Source organism: Ochotona princeps, chromosome 13, assembly GCF_030435755.1.
Source record: "Ochotona princeps isolate mOchPri1 chromosome 13, mOchPri1.hap1, whole genome shotgun sequence".
Lineage (NCBI taxonomy): Eukaryota > Metazoa > Chordata > Mammalia > Lagomorpha > Ochotonidae > Ochotona > Ochotona princeps.
This window is the reverse complement of record NC_080844.1, coordinates 24,822,290-24,841,744: the sequence shown is the minus strand read 5'-3', so window position 1 is coordinate 24,841,744 and position 19,455 is coordinate 24,822,290. Positions and strand designations below refer to the sequence as shown.

Here is a 19,455-nt window from a genome sequence, read left to right as displayed (position 1 = left end):
ACTACAGAGCAAAAATGTTTTGTCTCTCTCCTTTCATCCCTCCCTCCCCCTCTCCTCTTCCCTGCCCTGCACTTCCTTCCCTCCATTTTTTCCTATCCTTTCCCTCTCTCGCCTACTATCTGCTTCTCTTTCTTCATTAATATTTATTTTCCCAGATATACTGATTTGACTTTCTTCCTCTTTCTTTTTAAACGTTCCTTTCAGGAAAGTATGGGTCAGCATTAATGGAAACTACAAAGCAACCCATAACAATCATTAGACTTGGCCTTGGGTGTGCTTTGGTATCCACACCAACTCGTAGACCAAGCTTCTAACAGCTGGCTGCAAAATCCAATCGTCGTAGTGAGGGAAGACCTTGCTTTTCTTCAGAGAAACATATTCTGGGTTCTACTGGAGTGTTTTTCCTCTAGTAGGAAAAACTTTGAGTTTTTATATTGTATCAGTTCTGACAAGGAGCAATTGAAGTACCTTAACGATTTAGTTTAAAAGTGAGCATTTTCAATTGGTTTCATATCACACTAAAGTATGTCTTTTTGTTGCTGTTCAAGTTCTTCAGTTAGGCAGATGCTTGGCACAGTACTTGAATTGCCGCTTGGGACACCATGTGTCATACTAAAAGGCCAGGGTTCAAGTCCTGGTTGTGCTCCCAATTCCAGCTTCCTGCTAATGTGCAGCCTGGGAGAGAGCAGACAATGACCCAGATAGGTGGGTGCCTGGTACTCACATGGGGGACCCAGCCTGAATTTTGGGCTCCTACCTTCTGATTGACGCAGCACTGGCAATTGCAGCCGTAGTCTATAGGAGATCTCATTCTCATTCTCTCTCACTGTCTCCATTTCTCTCTCTTTCTATGTTCTCTCTTTCATTCTCTGTCTTTCAAATTAATAAAATCAACAAATGTAACACACAAAATAAAATCCCAGAGTCAAGTGGTGTAACCTGCACTCAGCCCTGAATTCACCTTATAATTATTGAATGCTTTGAGATTGGATAAGATAAACATACTACAAAGAGTTCATGGAATTTAAGACATTTATTTTTAGACAAAAAACTGAAATCTAGGCATAGTTTTTCACTGTATGCATTTTTATTAACGTCTTAAAGACCTCCCCCAACATGGATTTCATTTTTTGCATTAGAATATGCATATTATTTAATGTTCCAGGATCCTTTTCAATGACACTCATGTTTAAGGACAATTTTCTGTGTTTTAGTGTAGTAGGAATTAGCCAGGACTTCCTGAAGAGCAGAAACACACCAGGTAAAGCACAGTAAACCATGTAAGCCTAGATATGCCTGGATAAATGCGGCAGAATCAGTAAAACTGTTGTGACCTTCCTATTAGTCTTTAAAAATCTGCCCAAACGATGTGCATGAAGCTTGGGGTGACTTTTTGGCACAAGGATTGAAATGCCACTTTGAATGCTCACATTCCTGTATCATTGGCCCTGGGTGCAAGTCTGGCTCCCCTTCTAATCCCAGCATCCTCCTAATGTGCACCTTGGAAGGCCTCTGGTGAAGGCCCTAGTGCCTGCCACTCACCTAAGAGACACAGTCTGAATTCCAGATTCCTGGCTTTAACCAGTACAGCTCTGGCTATTGTGGCCATCTGGGGAGTGAACATAAATGTGTGAGATCTCTCTGTGTCTCTCTACCTCTCAAATTTCTGATTGAAAAAAGTATTTGTATAATTTATCCCATTTCACCTAAAAATGCTTGACTTCTTGCTCCAGTTTAATCAATTAACATGTGAGTTGAACACTAAATGCCAGACACCAGCTGAATAAATATTAAATACACAAAAATACTTGAATCAACAAGCTCACAGTGGTTTGCCCAAGAAAACACTTTAAATGTGGGATGTTGCTGCTATTAAAATGTGACTATATAGAAAGTGTGCCTATAAATGTAAACGTTGTCACTTATGTGCCTGAGGAAGAATGATACTGTGTTTGGTGAAAGTGCCCCCTTATCAAAGGCATGGTGGGTAAACCATGTGGATATCACAGTCATGAACAGAGTATCTGAGAGTTTAGAGCCTGTGGACAGAATGCATTTCCCAGTCTTTGCTGAAACTCCTCTGTACAGAATTTATAAATGTCTCAGAATAGGTGACCATGACACACTTTCACAAAATGTTATGGTTGAAAATGCCACTTCCTCTGAAGCAGAACATAGAACATGATTACATGATGATGTCAGTGTTTGGGTGATGCCAATTTGGGCCCTGGCTTACTTTACTTGGATTTCAAGTGAATGCAATGGTCCTCCTTTTCATATTTCCTCTTTATTCAGCTGTATGTGCCCCTTCCAAAATCCTATAAACATTCTCCCCAAATCACCAATGAATGGTTATCTCTGAGTACTGTAATATCTTTGATGGAATGACAACCCCTAAGAAAATAAATGATCTGCATCTAAAAGGTTCTGTTTCTGGCCCAAAGTATTCTTTGAATCTCATCTTCTGACAAAAGTGACAGACTGATGTTCTTAATGTCCACATGCTGGGGAGAAGTAAGGGCTCTGTGACCCAAGATGCCAACAAAAGTGTTGATATTGGATGAAAGAAATAATCAGAAATCACCCATACTAATTTGTTTCTTTTAAATCTGATTTATGGGGAAAACTGCTTTATAATCACAAGGGTTTTATGAACCTGAGTGTAGTGTTGGTACTTGTTTCATGGTCTTCTCTGGCAAGGTTGGTTGCAAAGGTTTCATCTAGTTACATCTGTATAATAGATAAGTGACTTGATCTAGTATTCACATTGAATTTACTAAACAATGTGTTCTACCTGGAAGCAACACATGGGAAGTATTTGTCAGGCTCCAGGGAGTTGGAATGGCTAAGTTACTATCCAAAGTCAATATCCACTTTTGATCATTTTTACTAAAGATAGTACAACGGATAATGTGTTAAACTTCCTAAACAATTTTGTTCTTAGAGTCTCCAGTATTTGGGTATGAATACTGAAATATGTAGGCAGGCATAATATCGTGTCTGGGATTTGCTTTCCAATCCTGCTGTAAAGAAATGATTGAAAAAGTGAAGAATGGGCAAAGTGAACATAGGAAAATCTTGCAAGTTGCCATCTGTGATGAGTGAACAAGGTTGACTCCAGTCCCTCTGCCTCTGTAAATTCTTGAAATTTTGTGTTAATCCAAAAAATGGCTAGCTGCATTGCAGAAGTGTTAACCAGTGTGGTACATATTCTGCACATTTTTCTTTAAACAAAAAAGTTGTAGAAATCCCATAGAACCCTCAGTTTTCACAAATTCTTTCATAAGCTTGGCTATGTATACTATATTCCTTCCTGTAATGTGTCTGTGTACTTGCTGTTTCTTACAGAATGGCCTCACCCCACTCCATTTGGCTGCTCAAGAAGACAGAGTGAATGTGGCTGAAGTCCTGGTGAACCAAGGCGCTAATGTGGATGCCCAGACAAAGGTTTGTGTCCCTCCTGTTTCCATGAGAAAGGATGTTTTCCACATAGTACATCAATTGTATTTTTGCTCAAAGTCTCCACTTCTAGCATCCCAAGTACTTTTGTCTTTAACAGCCCGAGTACTATATCCCAGCTTCATTTCATATCCACTTGTGTTAACCCGGAGAATGTTGTTTTAACAGATCGGTCCAACAGGGTCGGAGTGTAAAAGCTTGTGCCTTTCTTGATTTTTGCATCTGACCTTTAAAACGCAGACTAATAGTGGCAGGTGTTTTGCTTAAACTGTCTGTGTCCCAAATCCGTGTGCCTTCATTCAATATCTAACTTCACTCCAACTTCAGCTTCCTGTTGCTATGCATCCTGGGAGGAAACAGGTAACAGCTCGAGCACTGGGACCCTGTGATCAATGTGGGAGACCTGGAGTTCTAGGCTCATGCCTCTACCCTCCTCCAGCTCCAGATGCTGTGAGCATTTGATGAGTGAACCAACAGATGGAAGATCTATTTGTTTCTCTCTTTCTTTCTCTTTCCCCTCCTCAGATAAAAATTAAACTAATACATGTATACACACACATACACATATATTATAAAATTCTTTCTTTCTATGTGCACTATTTGACACCAAAAAAGAAGGCTTATGAAATAGTATGTTGTGGAGAAAAAGCAGTTTTATATAAAATGTGGTAAGTCTCTGAGACATGTAAACATAATGAAAATATGAAGAATACACATTACTAGGAAGTAGACAGGAAAGGAGGTATTGTAGATATAAAAACAAAACTGGCTTTTGCTTATTTTCTTTATTTTGATTGAATATTTTCTAGAACAGTGAATTCTGTAGTTTGGAAATTTGCATCCTTATGATGAATTGGTTCTGAGTTGTATCAGGGTTACCTCTTTGTACCTATCTAAAATTCTAAAAGGCATGGATTGGACCTAACTCTCAGTCAGCTTCTACTCAAGCACGTCCAAGGCATACACCCATGTTTGGCCAGGAAGCACATGAATGATTCCCTAGCCCCATCAAGAGGACCAATACAGAGTCCTAAGCCCTTCGTCTGAATTTGCACACAGGACTTGTCTTTAGAAGGGCAAACATTTCTACCTCCTAACCCAGCCCAGCTCGAGTTACAGCAATCATTTCATACTCAGTGTCATGTTTGGGCCTTTTCCTACCCTGCACAAAGGAGGCAGAGTATTGCACACTGGAAAGCATCTCTCTGCCTCTTACAAATTCTTCTTCTTTTTTCTTCCCAGCAGACATCACAGCCACCAAAGACAGGCTGCAAGTTGACTGCAGTGGACAGAGCTGTAGTACAGAGGAAGGCTACATACACCTGCTGCCTAAATTTGTGAATAAATAATTTATTACATTTTCATGAACTTTCAAATCTCATGGATAGACATGACATCCCTGTACAAGCATTTAACCCAGCAGTTAAGACTCAGAAACTTCCATCCACATCAAAGTCCCTGGCCTCTGTTCCAAGATCCTGACCCTGATTCAGGCTCCCAGCTAATGATGACTGGGGGAGGCAACAGATGACAGCTCATGTAGTTAGTTGAGCTACTGCCAACCATGTGATAACTCAAGGTTGAGTTACTGTCTTCCTGACTTCAGCTTGGCCTGGCCCCCACCACTGTAGCCATTTGGAGAGGGAACCCAGATGCAAGCTCTGTCTCTTGCTCTCTATCTCTCTGCCTCTTAAACAGATAAACAAAAGGAGAGAATATTGCCAAGTGGTCTTCAGATGGGTTATAAACCATCTGGTACATTTACTGAAATTACAGCGTAGTAGTGATGAGAATGCCAAGGGCTCTTTCCTCTTGTGAAGAAAATCTGGTCGCCACATTGTTGCTTTCCCACAGATGTGCTGATGCTGATCCGGTAGAGTTCCTTCTCCTTTGCCCTTGAGGTTAACCAACACAGATAATTCTGAATTGTACTGCTAGGCACCAAGTATAATAGTCAGTACTATAGGACTGAGATGAAACCCCTGCTCCTGCTTTTTGAATGAATAGTGTCCTAAAGCATTTGATCTAGACCAGCTCCAAAGGCATCGATTCTCAGAGGGCATTCATCAGAGAATTCATGGTTACATTGGTTATATATTTTTAAGGATATATAAAGCCAGGAAGAGTTTTGACAACTGACTTAATCCTTATTCATTTCATATGCTTTTCTGAAACTCCTGCTAGTGGCCATCTCTCTCAATGTATATATTTACACATAATATATATCTATTATATATTGACATATATTTATTAATATATTAATAGAATTTTGGTATATATAGATATAGATTTTATTAGTTTTTATTACAAAAGCAGATTTCCTGAGGGAGAGACAGATCTTCCACTCTCTGATTCACTCCCCAAATGGCTACAAAAGCTAGAGCTGAGTTGATCTGCATCCAGGAGCCAGTAGCTTATTCTGGGTCTCCTAAGTGGGTGCAGGGTCCCAAGGACCTGAGCCCTCATCTGCTGCTTTCCCAGGCTATATGCAGGGAGCTGGATTGGAAGTGGAGTGCCCTGGACATGAACCGGCACCCATAAAGGATGCTCATGCTCACAGATGGAGGATTAGCATGTGGATCAATGACCCAATTCTTACCTGAGTGATAGTTCCTTGCCCTCATAAATCTCAGTGTCTCAACAGTGGAACATATAATAATAACATTAATTAAAAAAAAAATAAGAGCACCTAAATTTATTACCCATTTTCTCTATGCTGTTGACAGGCTTAATTCCTACAACTACTTGTGAATTTGGCTCATTTAGTATCCCTATATTACAGTTGAGGAAACAGACAGAGGAAAATGTATTGCTTGCATAAGATCCCATAGTTCAGTTCAAAACCTTATTTTGATATACAACTTTGGAGATGCAAATAATAACTCAGGAGTTTTTTGTTCATACAGAATAGTGAGGGTAGAGAGAAAATGTAGCTGGTTCAGGAACATAAGCACAAAAGACAAACACTTAGAGGTATGTCCTAAGATTCTGTTGGAAAAACTAGGAAAATCTTGGGGGATCTTGATGTACCAAGCTAAGCAGGTCCACCTTTTCTGTTGTTTGCATTTGGAAGTCAATGAATGTTTTAAACAGAAGAGTGGCGAAATCAGCAATGTGGTATACAAACATCCTGGAAAGCAGTACAAATAAAAAAGAGTGCAAAGATAACAGAGCCTGGCACAAGGGAAAGTGAGGCTGCTGCCAAGGTCTGTTTGCAAGCCTTAATTAAGTGGCACATGAGAAGTTGATAAACAGAATAGAAATTGATGAAGGTTTGAAGACCGTGTCACAGGGTGGCAAGTTGGGGCTGGAGAAATGTGAGTACTCTGGGTGATTCTAGGGATGTGATGTGTGTAACTGGTTGGTTAGTCCCAAGGACCCACTGGTGGTGCAGGAGAAGCCACTCATGGGAAAAGCAGGCAGTGAGCTGAGTAGTAGGTTTGCTCAGCTGTAGATGATCCAGGGGCCAACCTGGTAGAAAAACCCAATGCAAGACCAATGTGTTGCTCTGGGATATTTTAAGGACTGGGGTAAATATTCAGTTTTGGAAGTCCGTAGAACAAATGCAATATTGAAGTTGCACATGCGATGTTATCATGGAGTCACAGTGAGAAGCATAACCAAGTCACACCCCGTGGATCCACATTTTGTAATGGATGGAGGTGGTGGAAGAGAGCCTGTCCTAGAGTAGCAAGAGAATAAGGGAAGAATGTGACATGGCATGAACACCTGCTCATGAGACCTGGGCAAGGAGGGCATGTGTTTCCAGGCGGAGAAGCACAAAGGCTGTGTGCTGGATTGGCACCAAGGGTGCTAAAAAGTAACTACTTTAGTGGAGATGGTGAGATGTGGGGAAAATTGGAGCAAACAGTGATGGAAGGATTTTTTTTTTTTACAAAACTAAGTTATAGGAGGATAGCAGTTACAAACAGAAGAGAAATACTTCAAAAGGAGTGCTTTTTATTTTGTGATTAGGGATGTGGGAAATGCGCATTTTAACAAGCAATGTGTTGATTTAAATAAATGTTTTACACAAAAAATAAACTTATAATTCCATTCTTTCTGCCAACTTTTTGAAATATATCCACTAAGCCAAGAACAAAGTATGATGAGAGAGAAAAATAATGAAAAAACTTATGTGGTATACCAGAAGTAGCACAGGCTGGGTTTGGATTAAAGAAGACAAATTTCTTATTTTTGTTTTATATTGTAATTTTGTACTCCTTTATTCTTCTTTTGCTACACCAAAATTCGTTTTCCCTCGTTTATTCCAAATCAATCTCTAAGTGAATGAAGAAGTCAAAAACCATAGGGAAAAGTCAGCTTCTTTGTGCTTTTAGCACACTGAATTTCAACAATACCTTCTTTAAACAGAAAAAAAAAACTTAAGAGTATCTAAGAAATACTTAGGAGTTTTATTTTCTACAGGAAGAAGTCCTGTTTATTACTCTATGTAGGTTATTGGTATTATTTAGTTATCAGTTCTGTATTGAAACGTCTTACAATCTTTTATGATTCTCTGCTTGCCATATGCTCAAGGAAACCTTAGTGTATTACCTAATAATATGAAGATATTCCATAAAACAGCAACACTTAAAAACTGTAAAGTGTTTTAAAGAGAAATATACCTCTTTTTATTTTTTGTCAATTTATTATTTGAAGTGAGGAGAAAGAGAGAGGACAGATCATTCGATATGTCTTCTGTCTGCTGGTTCACTCCCTAAATGCCTGGAGTGGGCCAGGCTGAAGCCAGGAGCCGGGAACTCGTTGTTGCTCTCCCATGTGCAGGTCTGAGACTGAAGTCCTTGAGATATCCCCACTGCTTCCCAGGGTGCTCATTGATAGGAACCTGAAGCAGACCAGGCATTCCTATATGGTGTCTCCAGAGGTATCCCCAAGGGGTGTCTTCACAATGTGCTAAATTCTTAACCCTTGGACATTTTTTAAGAAATAAATTCAGTCAGTGGTTGGGGTGGTGAGAAAGTTTATTGAAGAAGCCTACACCAAGTGCAAAGAAGGCCAAGGACTGACCCTCGGGAGCAACTGAGTTTAGAAAGTAAGGAAGAGGGCCCGGCAGCATGGCCTAGCGGCTAAAGTCCTTGCCTTGAATGCCACGGGATCCCATGTGGGCACCGGTTCTAATCCCAGCAGCTCCACTTCCCATCCAGCTCCCTGCTTGTGGCCTGGGAAGGCAGTCGAGGACGGCCCAATGCATTGAGACCCTGCACCCACTTGGGAGACCTGGAAGAGGTTCCAGGTTCCTGGCTTCGGATTGGCGCAGTACTGGCCATTGCGGCTCACTTGGGGAGTGAATCATCGGACGGAAGATCTTCCTCTCTGTCTCTCCTCCTCTCTGTATATCTGACTTTGTAATAAAAATAAATCTTTAAAAAAAAAAAAGTAAGGAAGAAAGGGTAGATTTTCATAATTCTCCTTCAAGCCATATTGTGTGGGAAGCACCTAGCTACTATGAAATGAGACATTGTGGTAAGGAATTATAGGTTAGAAATACCAGCCAAAATATTCTGAGGTTTTTTTAGGGGTTTTTTTTTTTGTTTTTTGTTTTTTTTTTTTTTTTGGTTCTTCTACACAAATCTGAACCTTTCAGTTCAGCAGGGATGACAGAGTCATTCCTCTGGCTTTTTTCCCATTTCTCTCTTTGAGTTATTCATGCTTCCAAAGATTTAAAATATGTAGTGAGAATCTGTAACATGTCAGGCACTGCTTAGGGCATGAAAGAGTAGTGGCTACGCTATGGGTCAGATAATCTGTGTTTGTTAACAGAGCTTTTGAGTATTTGGTTCACAGAGCTGCTTCCCATGGAATGTGGGCATAATCAGCTAAGCTAGTTGTGCTGAGAACTAATTGTACAAACTGTGATGAAGCCCCCATAGTAGGCAGCATTCTGATCACAGTGTGGTATGTGAGCTCCACATGCTGGGAAAGAAGAACCCTGCAGAACATGCAGGTGGAGTCTGGTCACCAAAAAGGAATTTGCTCAGTTGCGCATGAATGGGCTTTTAGGAGTGGTCTGTCAGTGCCTGTGTCTGTGTGGCTATCCTAACTGTGTTGGCCTGAGTGCATGGATGGCTGGGTTCATGGAGCAGATTTTGACTGGCACCAGCTCTCCAAAGCGTCACATTCCTGAGGAGCTATCTTTGCCTTCCACTTTTGGCTATAGTCTGGGCACTTTCTTTTCAAATTCCCTGCCTTCATTTGCTGGAAATCCAACGAGACTTATAGGTTCCATTACACAAGGCTTACACACCCCTAAAACACAGGTCCCCAGCTAACATAGAAATGTTGCCATAAAAAAAATCAATGTTCTCTTTTGGTGCCATGGTACCACCCATGTTAGCATAAACCATAGTTTTCCAGGGGCTCCTGAAGTGCCTGATGGTGTCTGTGATCTTGGGTGTGGACATCTAGAAAAGGTCCCAAAAGATCTTTACCTTAAAAAAATGCTTACCTAGAGTTTAATGTATATGCACACATATTCACATATGTAACACCCAAGACTCAATTTCTATTCAGAGAAATCAGATTTGGACTCACCCACCCATGGGGGTCTCTATTACTCTTGAGACAGAAAGAGAGGAAATGCAGAGTTTACAACAACATATGTGCTTGTAACTCCTGGGAGGTGAATAGATAAGAATTTGAGCAATCATTGTATCTAAATCATTGGTTTTTAACCTGTGAGACTCTAGTAAGTCCAATAACGTAAAAATTCTTTCTTCTTTCCTTATTGATTTGAAAGGCACAGAGACAGAAACAGAGAAATATCTTTCATTCATTGGTTCACTTCCCTAATGCCACAACAGCTAGGGCTGAATCCAGGTGCCTAGAGTTCCATCTGGGGATCTGTTGTGAGTGGCAGGGACATAGCCACTTGGGACATCACCTGCTGCCTCCTAGGGTGCACATTAGTAGGATGCTGAAATTGCAAGTCTGGACTGCAACCCAGGCCCACTGAGACAGGATGCATAGGCTGCACTTTGGCTGCAGCACCTGGCAGGGACCTTCAGTGGAGCATGTGACTTGAATCAAGATGATGCTGCTTAGACCACCAGAACCACACTGACTTGATGCTGTCTTGTGTTCCTGGCTGCTTCTCGTTTCTGTCACGCATTCTGATAATCATCTACTACTTCACGTTATCATTTCTTCATATTTTCTCCCTAGATTGTAAAAGGTCAGTAGAGTTTTCAAGCATCAATAGTGAGTCTGTCCATTAAGCAGTTTTGACCCCCAACAGGCAGTGACCAGATGAGTCTGTCTAGGCTGTCATTTGTTGCATTTTTTCCTTTCTATTCTGAACATTTGCTTTCCACATAAAATCTAGTAACTCAACGGACAGTATCTTGGAAGTTAAGTACCTAGATCTATATATGCTGCTATTACTATTTCTACATATGACTAGCTCTGAGGATTATCAAGGGCAATCTTTTGAGGATGGAGAAGGGAAAAGCTTTTTTTTTTTCACATTCATGGAGAAAGCTGAAGTAATATCACCTCTGTTTAGGATAACTGATATCAAACATCCTAATGATATACCTATTTTTTTTAACGTGATTACAGATGGGATACACACCGCTGCATGTGGGCTGCCACTACGGGAACATCAAGATCGTTAATTTCCTGCTCCAGCATTCTGCAAAAGTTAATGCCAAAACAAAGGTGAGCTCCTTGCTTTGCTGCTGCCAAATCATTGATTCCTGTGTCAGAGGAAGTAAGAGTCATTTCTTCGCTCTTTCTCTGCAGAACGGGTATACGCCACTGCATCAAGCAGCACAGCAGGGACATACACATATCATAAATGTCTTACTCCAGAACAACGCCTCCCCCAACGAACTCACCGTGGTAAGGAAACAAGGCGAGCTAGAGGGAAGAGGCAGATGGGAATCTTGCATCGTCTTAACATTTTTCACTGACCTCCAGCGTTGCTTTTCTAGCTTAATGGGCATAAAGAGAACATTCAGTAGAATGAGGGGAGAAGACAGTAACCCTAGTGTTGTGAGCTGTTCAGAGAGAAATGTGATCACTGTCACACATTTTTAACGTGCTGATTGCATTACCACCTAGTAGGAAATGCACCTGTAGGAATGTGTTTCATTTATTGCATCCGTAGAACATTAAAAAGCCACTTGGGTTTCACAGGTAGTTGCCCAGACTGTGCTGTAGGAGTAAAAACAGGTCAAGTGGGTTTTGTGCCAGGCAGTGTCTAGTGAACAGGTTTTTGTGCATGACAGTGGGATGGGTCTGATGAGACCTTGCCTATGTGTAGACAAAGCATGGGGAGTAAGTCTGGTTAATTTCTTGTCCACATTTTCCTATTTCCAGAATGGGAATACTGCCCTTGCCATAGCCAGACGCCTTGGCTACATCTCAGTGGTTGACACTCTGAAGATAGTGACGGAGGAGACCATAACCACCACTGTAAGTAATGGATGGAGCACCTGGCTGGCCTGGAGATCATTCCTCAGGCTGTACTCTTCTCAAACACATCTGGGATGATCCTTCTTTCCCCTATTCACAGGCCAAGAGCCGTATTACAAAATCCTGCCCCCTTTCATTGGCAGTCAACTCTTCTGTATGAATAAAAATTGAGGTTTTTTTTAATTTTAAAGATTCACTTATTTGAAACTCAGGGTTATAAATAGAGAGAGAAATCTTCCATCAGCTAGTTCATTTCCCAGATGGCTGCATCTGCAGGTCTGGGCCAGGCCAGTATCAGGAGCCAGGAGCTACCTTCAGGACTCATGCATGTGGCAAGGGCACAAGCGCCTGGGCCATCTTGTGCTGCTTTCCCAATCATTAGCAGGGGGCTGGATCAGGATTGGAGTGTCTGGTGCCCATATGGGGTGCCAGCATAACACATGGCAGCTTTATCTGCTGTGCCACAATACTGGCCCCCCCAAATTTAAAATATTAAAAAATACCCTAATGAAGTCTCACTTGAAGCTATAGAATGGCTTATTCCATAGTAATCTAAATGGACTTAGTGTGGTTTTTTATAGGAAAATCCTTTATAAAAGATTGGTGGAGGGAGATATACTTTTTTAAAGTATTCATTTATTTTTACTTGAAAGGCAAGTAATGAAGAGAGAATTAATGAAGAGAGAGGAGAGAAAGAGATCTTTCATCTGCTGATTCACTGAAGGGAAATATGTTTTAACATCCTTCCTTCACAGTGTAAGGAAGTTGGAAGCTCTGAAGTTGGTTTCTTAAAATATTTTATTGCACAAAATGACTCACAGATAATCATCATGACAAAAAAAAAATACTGAAAAGATCAATATTGGTCTTGCACCATTCTCCCTTCTCTTCTGTTTTCCTATTGTAATGTTCATGTTAAAAACAATAGGATAAAAAAAAGAAAAATAGTAGGATATTTTGTTAAAAAGTAAGGCAAATATTTACAAATGAGATCCAATTACATCAGAGAGAGCTTCCAAGCTGCAGGCTATAGGATAAATCCTTGCTTTATATCCCCGTGTGGCACAGTTGAACTTCTGTTACTAGATTCATGAGCAGATATTACCCCACTTCAAAGGCTTATTTGAGTTATTTCTGACTCCATGACTCAACACACAAGCGTGAGATTGACACTGTACAATATAAGTTCAGGACTTGAAAACATGTGGACTTAGGAGTTCTCTCTCCTTTTCTTTTCTGCCATCCTGCAACCCAGGAAGGCATAGCTTGTTTCTGCAAAATACTTTGTTTTCATTGTTTTGTCAAGAACATGGGATACACTTCCAAATGTCCCTTTTACGCACATGTTGAGTATTTCATTATCAATGAAAGTGTAAACAAAGAATGTCTAATAGCCTTGATTTTGTAGGTATCCCATACAGCTGACTGTAGGATGGGAAGCAGGACAGGTGTCACAGAGCTATAAAACATTTGAAATCACTGCCTGAAACTTGGGAGACTTCTGTTTAAAGTTAGCTAATTGAAACTCGCTGTAGACATCATGGATACTAGAAGTACTGTTTTCACTCCCAGCCTCATCAGCACACCTGGTTGGTGTCTTTCCTGTAAGAGAAGGCACCATGCTTCCTAACAGGAGAGCTCCCGTTTGCTTCATTAATAAAGGCGATGACTCTTCCATAGACTCTGGAAGTCCCAAGGCTCACTCAAGCGTTGTGAAATTTAAGGTTTTGTTTTAAGCTGAGACACCACCTTGCAGCCTTTATCCAGCAGTTCCATGTAAATTGGTATAGATAAGGTTGATGCAGTGCAGGGTAGAGTCTGGGATCTTAAGCTCTGAAACAGCTCAGCCATCACCACCCACTTGATCTTGGTGCAGCCAGGTCTTGGGTGCAGCAGCCATTGTCTCCGTGAGCAGACTCGATGTTTTCAAAGCCTGAAAAAGATGAGTGACTCTCCTGGGAGTGCACTGATATGTAACGTCATTCTGAAGACACTGTAGATAATGTGTTTATAATCATTGCAGCATGAGAAACTGAATGTTTAGAAGCTACTCCACAAAAGAGAGAAATTCTCAAGTGTTAAAAGATGTACTTCTTTATATAGTCATTCAATTTCTTTATAAGGCAGGATGACAGAGGGAGTGAGAGAAAGAAAAAGATATCTTTCATCCACCAGTTCCCTTTCTAGATGTCTACAATACCTAGAGTTGGGCCAGCAAGTTAAGCCTCCACTTAGGGTGGCTGCCTCCATGTTGCAGTGCCTGGTTCAAGTCCTCCCTCTTCAATCAGCTCTCCGCAAATTGTCAGGAAAATCAGCAAAGAATGGTGCAAATACCTGAGCCCGCACACCCACACAGAAGAACAGGAAGAAGTCATGATTTCTGGTCTTGGTCTGGCCCAGTCCCGTGCTGCTTTGGCCATTTGAGGAGTGAATTAGCAGTTGAAAGACCTCTTTCTTCCTTGTTATCTCTCCCTATATCTCTGTAATTCTGCCTTTCAACTAAATAAAATAAATCTTAAATAACTAAATAAAAAGATGGAGAGCTCCTTGAGGAGATCGCTGAATGTAGGGTAAGGGCGAGAACTGTCTAAGTTGAATCTGGACCATCATATACAGCCAAAAAGTGAGGAAGTACTCCTCCACCACCGAAGTTAAGTGAATAATCCAGTTTATGCACACAGTAATGGAAGTATGTCAAAGGAAGGCCGATATCAACTGAAGGAATTCCCAGTAACAAAAATAGGAGTGAGGTGAGAAAAACTAAACAAGTGTAGGAGAAGATCAAAAAGTATAACATAAGCCCATGAATCCATAAATCCTTAAAAATCCATGAATCCATACCAACATAACTAAATGATTGAGGGCCCCACTGTGGTACAGCAAGTTAAGCTGCAATGCCAGCATCCTATGTGAGAGCTGATTGGAGTCCTGGTACCTCTAACTGCCGATCGGCTCCCTGCTACTCTGCCTGGGATAGCAGCAGCAGATGTCCTAGGTACTTGGCCCTGTAATCCACATGGGAGACCTGAATGGAGTTGCTGGCCTAATCCAACTCTGGCCTTTGTAACCATTTGTGGAGTGGACCAGTGGGTAGGCTACCTCTTTCCTTTCTCTCTCTCTCTGTACCTCTCTCTTTCTTGAACTCTGCTTTTGAAAGAAAAGTAAACCTTGAAGTTATTAAATAAGTGGTAAAGAAGATTCAGATATGTCTGGGAAAACAGTCCAAAATAATTTATGGTAAATTTTCTGCCTTAAGAAACAAGTGTAGGTTCAGCATTAGTGATTTCTCTGCAAAGAAACCACTGTGAAAGCAGGGAAAAATAAGATGTCTAACAGTAGACTAACCTGATGAGTGCTGCCTTGTCCAGAACAGCAGCCATACCATGGTAAGTTATATGGATAGTGTGTATCCATGGTGTGTGAAAATGGTCCTTATTACACCCAGGATGATAGCCTAGTGGCTAGTGTTCTTGCCTTGCATATTCCACAATGCCATATGAGTGCCAGTTTGTGTCCTTGGTGCTCCACTTCCCATCCAGCTCTCTGCTTATGGTCTGGGAAAGCAGTCGATAATGGCACAAAGCTTTGGGACCTGCATGGGAGACCCAGAAGAAGCTGCTGGCTCCTGCCTTTAGATGAATTCAGCTCTGGGTGTTGCAGTCACTTGGGGAGTGAACCAGTGGACAGAAGATGTTTCTCTCTTACTCTGCTTCTCTCTGGAGATCTTTCCAATAAAAACATGTCTTAAAAAAAAAAAGTTCCTTACCTCTTCCGTCTTCCTCCCAAAGACATAATTCCAGTCTTGGCATGAAAAGGGGGAGGGATATTTTTTAAAAAATTGAAAGCTATTACACAAAATACCTGACTAATAGCTCCAAAAACTACCAAAATCATCATAAAAAAAAAAAACAAGGAAAGCATGAAAACTTGTTGCAGGCAAGGTAAATGTGAAGAAAGATCATTACTAATTGTCACATGGTGTCCTGGATAGGAACCTGGGACAGAAAAAGTCTACTAGGCAAAGAGCGAAAAAAAAAAAAGTATATGAATCTTACTAATCATGCTTCAGTACCAATTCATTAATCATGACATACATACCATGCTAATTTAATGTTACAATAATAACAGAACTTGGTATGAAAAAGATGGGAATTATTTATCCTGGATTCACAATTTTTCCATAACCCTAAAAGTGTTCTAAATTAAGTTTATTTGTAAACCCTGCTCAATTGTAGTACACTCTGGGAGAGGCACCAAGTAATGTTTTATTTGAGCTTAATAATTGGGGCCAGGAGGTATAAATCACATTTACAAGAATGAGCTCTCAAGAAACAATGAATATGTACCCTTTCTTAATTTGAACAACCTGGTTTTTTTTCAGTTGTCTTATTTAAATGTGTGTTTTTTTCTCCTGCAGTTGTTTTTTCATATGCTAAAAATCGAAAATCAAAACTAAAGTCATGAAGACTTTCTCTTAAATGATGCTGATGTAGCTGATAGATAGCCATAATCTGGGTAGGTGTGAAGATCTCAAGAAAATTCTTTGGCATCTAAAATCCTGCAAATGCAAGATGTCTAAAATATTTTTATATGTATAGTTGAAAAACAAGTATGCCATTTATGCAGTTGTTGTGATTTATCCTACGAATGAAAAGTTCATTTAAGAGAACACAGGATAAGTAGAAAGCTTGACAGAATAAAGACGTTCTCATTTTATTTGCCCCATCTTCAGGCAAAACTTCTTTAAGATTTACTTATTTTTATTGGAAAGGCAGATGCACACAGAAGAGATACAAAGATCTTTCGTCTAATGGTTCACTCCCCAAGTGTCACAACAGCTGGAGCTGAGCTGATCCCAAGCCAGCAGCCTCTTCCAGGTCTCCCATACAGGTGCAGGATCCCAAGGCTTTGGGCCATCCTCCACTGCTTTCCTAGGTCACAATCAAAGAGCTGAATGGGAAGTGGAGTAGCCAGGATATGAATAGTCACCCATATGGGACCCCAGTGCATAGAAGTTGGGGATTTAACCACTAGACTATCACGCAGGCCCCAGCAAAACTTTTAATGAAACATAGTGGCAGATTCATCAGATCATGAAAAATCATAGCAGTGGAGCAGGAGAGTAGATACATTTATACCCTTTTTTTTTTTTCCTAAAAGTCTTACCAGGTGCTTCTTTTAAGAGTTATTTATTTGGGCCCGGCGGCGTGGCCTAGCGGCTAAAATCCTCGCCTTGAACGTGCCACGGGATCCCGTATGGGCGCCGGTTCTAATCCTGGAAGCTCCACTTCCCATCCAGCTCCATGCTTGTGGCCTGGGAAAGCAGTTGAGGACGGTCCAAACCTTTGGGACCCTGCACCCGCGTGGGAGACCGGGAAGAGGTTCCTGGTTCCCGGCATCAGATCGGCGCGCACCGGCCCGTTGCGGCTCACTTGGGGAGTAAATCATATAACAGAAGATCTTCCTCTTTGTCTCTCCTCCCTGTATATCTGACTTTGTAATAAAATAAATCTTTAAAAAAAAGAGTTAATTATTTGAAAGGCAGAGTAAAAGATACAGAAAAGACGAGATAGAGATATTCCAAACACTGGTCCATTCTCCAGATGTCTACAACGGCCGCATAGAAGCCAGAAACCAAGAACATCCAGGTCTCCCATGTGGGTCATTGGGGTACAAGCAGTTGGTCGATCTTCCACTGCCTTCACATGCAAATGAGCAATGAACTGGAGTGGAAGAAGGGTATCCAGAACTTAAACTGGCACCCTCATTTGGGATGCAAGCGCTCCATGTTACAACTTCTCTTACTGTGCCAGAATAACTATCCCAGGACCTAAGCCTTTTAAGTTGTTATGTTTTGCTGCTAAAAGTTTCTCACAGTGTTTAACTCCCCTGCTGTGTATATATATATGGTCAGGACCTCTGTGCTACTAAGGAATAACAATTTAGATGGTTTTTCTTATGTGTGAGATTCAAGATATTGCACACTTAAGTCTGATTAAAAAAACCTTATTGATTAATTTGTGGAAAAATAGTCTTATTAGAAGCTGTAGTCTGCTCACATTAAAATGACTTTTTTTTCCTCACTAGACCATCATTGAGAAGCACAAAATGAATGTTCCAGAAACAATGAATGAAGTTCTTGATATGTCTGATGATGAAGGTATGGACTGTCTTTTAAGTGCATATTCATTATTAGTGATTGTATATTTTTTGTTTCCTGGAGAAAAATTCACTGGAAAAATATTTTTGAAAATATTGGGATGTTTTGTTATTATGTCAAGAGTATGGATTTTATACACTTACAATGTTCACTTAAATCATGCAGTTCGTAAAGCCAACGCCCCTGAAATGCTCAGTGATGGTGAATATATCTCAGATATTGAAGAAGGTACTGGTACATTTTTATTTTAGTGAAACTTAACTACCAACTTTATCCTCAACTTCTTATCCCTGAAGTGTAACACTTCTGGAATTACTAACTTTTCATATTAATCTTCAAGCTATTCATTTTATAACGTTTAGAGAGAGTATATTTATAATACTGATTGTCTTCTATAAATCCGTTTGAATCATCTGTCCTTGACCCCATCTTCCAACTTTAAACGCAAAAGCAAAGCTAATTACCTGGGTTATTTTCTTTGTACTTGTGTTTAACTGACATTGTTATGGTTTACATATGAACTCTACGGAAGAAAATGAATTAATGTTCTAGTCAAATTATTGCCTTGAGTCAATAAGAGCAATCATCTTTTCATGTAAGAGATTAACTGCTCATGTAAGACTGACCTTAGGTTTCCTAGTCAAAGTAGCTTTTGATGTCCAACAACAACAAAACAAAACCTATCCAACTAAAACTGGAAAAACTGTTCAAAACCTAATTTTTCAATAATGATTTAACAAAAGAAACCGAAACATGATTGTAGCTGTATTTTATCTACTTAGTGAATTTGTCTTTTGCCTTATTTAAACGTCAATACTTTGGCCAGATTATGATACATAGAGAGATGTATGAGGGCCATGTTTGAAAGGTCCACTGGCAGAGCAGCATTTTCATTGTGAATGAATATCAAGACAATGGCAGATTTGGATGGCTTTCTGGAATAAGAGGTTCACTAGGGTGGCGTTTGTATTAAAGTTTCTTTGCATTGCTTATCTCTCCAGCGTTACCTTCTCCCTTATTGCACCCTTCATTTGGCATCTCTTATGAAGCATTATTCTCTTAGGTCACTCTTACAGGAGCTGTTTTTTGGTTTTTTGTTTTTGTTTTTGTTTTATGCCGTTATTTGATCTTCCCAATTTTCATTATTTGTTTCCCTCCTTCAATTTGCACAAATCTCTTTAGGAACCTAACTAATGAAAAAACCTACCTAGCTTACTCATTTTTCCTTGTTGGTATCCAGTGACTGCCCATAGCAGGTGCTTTGTGGCCATGAACTATACATCCATAACCACTAATGCTTTGGTGGTCATTTTGGAACTGAGGAGAACCTGTCTATTATTTGTAAATGTGATAATTGGTAAAGAGTTTAACTCACTTTCTGTCTTTCTAAAATATTA

General features: G+C 40.3%; 1 protein-coding gene across 5 annotated transcripts in view; it reads left to right on the top strand.

The window, feature by feature from the left end:
- ANK3 (ankyrin 3) overlaps window positions 1–19,455 on the top strand; it is a 617,522-nt gene that overhangs the window by 485,064 nt on the left and 113,003 nt on the right. For 3 of the 5 annotated variants that reach the window (XM_058671967.1, XM_058671968.1, XM_058671970.1), the window contains exons 19-24: window positions 3,349–3,447; window positions 11,041–11,139; window positions 11,224–11,322; window positions 11,803–11,898; window positions 17,986–18,058; window positions 18,224–18,286. In XM_058671967.1, the coding sequence (XP_058527950.1) occupies window positions 3,349–3,447; window positions 11,041–11,139; window positions 11,224–11,322; window positions 11,803–11,898; window positions 17,986–18,058; window positions 18,224–18,286 (529 nt within the window). The remainder of the gene's footprint in view (window positions 1–3,348; window positions 3,448–11,040; window positions 11,140–11,223; window positions 11,323–11,802; window positions 11,899–17,985; window positions 18,059–18,223; window positions 18,287–19,455) is intronic. The other 2 variants (XM_058671971.1, XM_058671969.1) reach the window with 1 other exon arrangement.